The sequence below is a fragment of the Rhododendron vialii genome, chromosome 4a (genome assembly GCF_030253575.1).
Source record: "Rhododendron vialii isolate Sample 1 chromosome 4a, ASM3025357v1".
Taxonomy (NCBI): Eukaryota; Viridiplantae; Streptophyta; class Magnoliopsida; order Ericales; family Ericaceae; genus Rhododendron; species Rhododendron vialii.
In genome coordinates, this window is record NC_080560.1 from 38,261,176 (window position 1) to 38,264,863 (window position 3,688).

The 3,688-nt window shown below is 43.3% G+C and overlaps 1 protein-coding gene across 1 annotated transcript; it reads right to left on the reverse strand.

Moving 5' to 3' along the window:
- Positions 1–685: 685 nt before the first annotated feature.
- LOC131324222 (uncharacterized) lies at positions 686–3,353 on the reverse strand. Its single transcript, XM_058356098.1, has 3 exons — positions 2,358–3,353; positions 1,983–2,172; positions 686–1,461 (listed from the first exon to the last, which is right to left on the reverse strand). The coding sequence occupies exons 1-3, from the start codon at positions 2,778–2,780 to the stop codon at positions 884–886; spliced, it is 1,191 nt and encodes a 396-aa protein (XP_058212081.1). The 5' UTR covers positions 2,781–3,353; the 3' UTR covers positions 686–883.
- Positions 3,354–3,688: the final 335 nt, after the last annotated feature.

Here is a 3,688-nt window from a genome sequence, read left to right on the forward strand (position 1 = left end):
ACTTAGTCTCGAACTCTAAAAAATGTGTAACCAATGGGAGACCTGAAACATTGAGTGACGGTGTCCTCGGAGCATTGAATAATTTGTCGAGAAGGACCTCTCCCACCCTCTCTGCCTCTGAATCTGAAACAGCCAGACCTAGTTTCAGCACTCCAATAGATAAAAGGGAGTAAAAAAGAAAAGAAAAAAGAAAAAGTGAAGGAAACAGAGAATACGTCACGTGACTGTAACGGCAATCGAAACGGCACGAGCGCCTGCCGTCATCTACCCCTCCCTCCCATACTTTTAGAACTCTGCACCCATCCTAAATATTCTCATTTCTCAATTTGTACTTACACACATTTTAAATCCATAAAATGTCCCCACTGTTTCCTCCAGAGAAACCGAGGAGACAGAAAGCCTTTGCTTTTAAATTGTTTCCGTTATTAAATTTCACGTACACAAAAATTCAAATACAAATTGTATTCAGAATCGTTCGAAAAAAGTAAGTCTTGAACTGCGCACTTGAAAATTCAACAACATCAAACGATTATAGACACAGTAAAATTGTGAGATGAAATGTTTCTGTTTACCCTCACCGAAATCTCACGTTTGGTGATGCTAACTTTACCTACGTTAGTTGCAGTGTCGTGGGTACGGTTTCCTTGAATGAAATCGTTCATTACGGTATGAATTCCGACGTCTCTATCAGTAACAATATTGGATTAACTTTCATTATCGCAACGATGATAGATGCCTAATGTAGATTCTTACATATCCCAGGGGGAAAAAAAAACGGAGAAAAAAGGAATATCGGTTTATCCGAAATCCTGGTTATATATAATTTTTTTATCTTCAAAATATACTCCATTTTTGTACCTCGAAAAAAAAAATCCAAAACTTTTTATTCTCTCTCTCCGAGTAGAGAAGCCAGTCCGGTGACGACCCTGGTTCCTCTCTTCTCACAGCACTTCCGTTCAATCGCCGGAGGCTGCCACGCGTACTTCTTGTCCTTACCTGAATTCTCCACCGCCGACGCAGTCGCGCTCCCGGCGGCGCCGATCTCCACCCACGACGACGTTTTCTCGCTAAAAATGAGTTCCAGATCACCGCATTCACAATCAACGCAACCACAATCACAAGCGACGGTGAAAGTCTTCACCTCCACGACGGCGTCGTTTGGGGGAGCAACGGAGGCGGTTCTGGCGTGGGGGGATAGCCATTTGGACCTCATGTACTCGGCCCGCCTCCACGGCGGAATATGCATTCCTTTCTTCCTCAAGCTCTGCCTGGCCGCCTCCGACACGACCGAAATGATCTGATGCAGCCGGTCGGATCCGCCGACGAAAACGTGCGGCAGGGACTGCAGGATCGATTTGTATCCTCCGGTCGACCGAGCGATCTCGAACTCCGATCGGAAATCGATGTCGATAAGGACTCTCTCTCCTCCTTCCACGATCACGTCTATGTACTCATATTCCCCTGTATAATTAAACAGCCGTATAAATAAAATGGGAGATTGTAACAATTTCCATCAAATTCACCTAAATTAATCCACAAATAATACGCAGAGACAACCTCCGTATTTTTATCAAATTATACACAAATGAATTTCAATCAAAGTAAATAGATTTCCGTTTTAAAGATTTTTCTCGTGAGCGTAATAAAGGCAAGCCGGCCTAACTGTGCAATAACGCAAGTAACTCATCAGAGCTTTAAAACCTAGAGTCAAGCTCTTTCCAATGTCGTTTCGATCCTTCCGGTGATCCCAGAACTCCCTTAAAATGGGATATAAGCCGCATTCTCCGTTCAAATTCTTTTTCAAACTAATCTCCCACCTTAATGCCTTTGGCTTGAATTCCTTCAGCCCGTCTCTCTCCTTCTTCCGTATTATTTTTATCAAATTCAGAATGTAAATAAAAATTGATGCGATCCATTTTTAATAAGCACCGCATCATTTTTTATCGATTTCACAAAAGTTGAGCTAAGAGAGAGGGGATTACCGGCGGGAAAGGAAGGAGATTTCTCCCAACGCGATTTGCAGATTGACGCGTCGTGACCGAGAAGCAAGAGGCCGTCGGTGACGATTTTCCTCACATCATCCTTTCGCTTGCAAGCCTTGTTCTTCTCGACGATCTTCGAAGTGTCTGCCAAGAGGTTTCTCTCGGCCACACTCGCACACGGAATCAAATCCTACAGAAACCAACAGATTTTTTTCAGACTAACCGCAAATAACGTGGATATGAGATGTCAACACAAGCACATCATATTCTAGTCTTCAGATTGTATTCCAAACATTACTCTAGAGAAAGATGCAGATTTTTCAAAATGTTTATCGTGTAGTGCCCGTTATAAATTGATTCACGTCGAGGATTTACCTTGAGCACATCCAGAGAATCGCCAGACGAAGGGGCCGAAACCGAGTCGCCGAAACAACTAGAGACATCGAATTCGTCGTCGGAGCTGTCGTTACTGTTCCCGTTGAAGCAATTGCAGCGGTTACGGCCGCACTTGACGGCCGATTGCTTCTCATTGCTCTCTTCAATGAAATTCTGCACCATCTTCGCCAAGCAAACCGAGCTCGGCTCGAACTCGGTCGCAACAACTCCGTCGTTCCCGTGATCGCCGGCGGCGGAAGTTTTATCCGCCGCCGACGACGAAGTCTTCAGGACCCCGTCGAAGAGCTTCTTCAAGCGCGATTTCAGCACGGGCTTGGCCGCCGCCGCCGCCGAGGCGTCGTTTCGGATGGATTCTCTGTAGGACTGAGGATCGAGAGGTTGAATCTTCATCGGGAAAGGCATTCTTCTACGGCGTCGTTTTCGTGTGCTGTTTTCTTTCAGTCAGTGCCGCTCCATTTGATTCAGAGCTATTAAAAACTCTCTGTTATTTTGTGAAGTCTTCAAAAATCAAAACTGCATGCTTTAATAATTTAAAAAAAAAATGCAAATTCTCTCTCAAAGCCCTCGCTCTGAACAAGATTAAAGCAATTTTCAGTTCTTGGAACAAATCCTCGTGAACAATTAACTAACACGATCTCAAATCACAGAACGATCACCGATTAAGAAAAGGATAAATCCGGTACAGACACCGAATCAAAAATTGCAAAAACTCTCTGCTTTGGAAAAGGATCGAAGAAATTCCTCGAAAAAAAAAGATGGAAATGGAAAAGGATTATTGTGTTTCCGACTGGGACTTTTCGTGGAAGACGTGACGGCGGTGGAGGGAGACGGCGTCATTTCTAGTTCGCAGGGGCGGGATGTTCATTTTCCGGGGGCCGGCGGTGGGGGCAGGTGTGTGTGTGTCTGAGAGAGAGAGAGAGAATATTATGCTATTGGATTTGGCGTGTAGTGTTTAGTTTCTGTGAGGAGTATAAATTATGGATTTGGTTATGGGGAATTTATATAGTAGTAGTAGGGGGAGTCGAATGGATCAGGTGATGACATGGACAGTGATTCCATGTAGTGTATGGCATGGCTAAAATAATTCACAAACAATTACTCCTATTATTATTCTTTTCTTTTCTTTTTTGTCAAGCGGAAATATTATACTCCAACACTAACGAAACCGAGTCATACTAAGGGAAACATATTAAATGTGTAATACGTGTGGGCCCAATGTAAATGTGAATGAATTTGTATAAATGTTTGTTTTACACATAGTTTCGGACATAATTGTATTTCATAAAATTATTTGTTTTACCCATAATTTC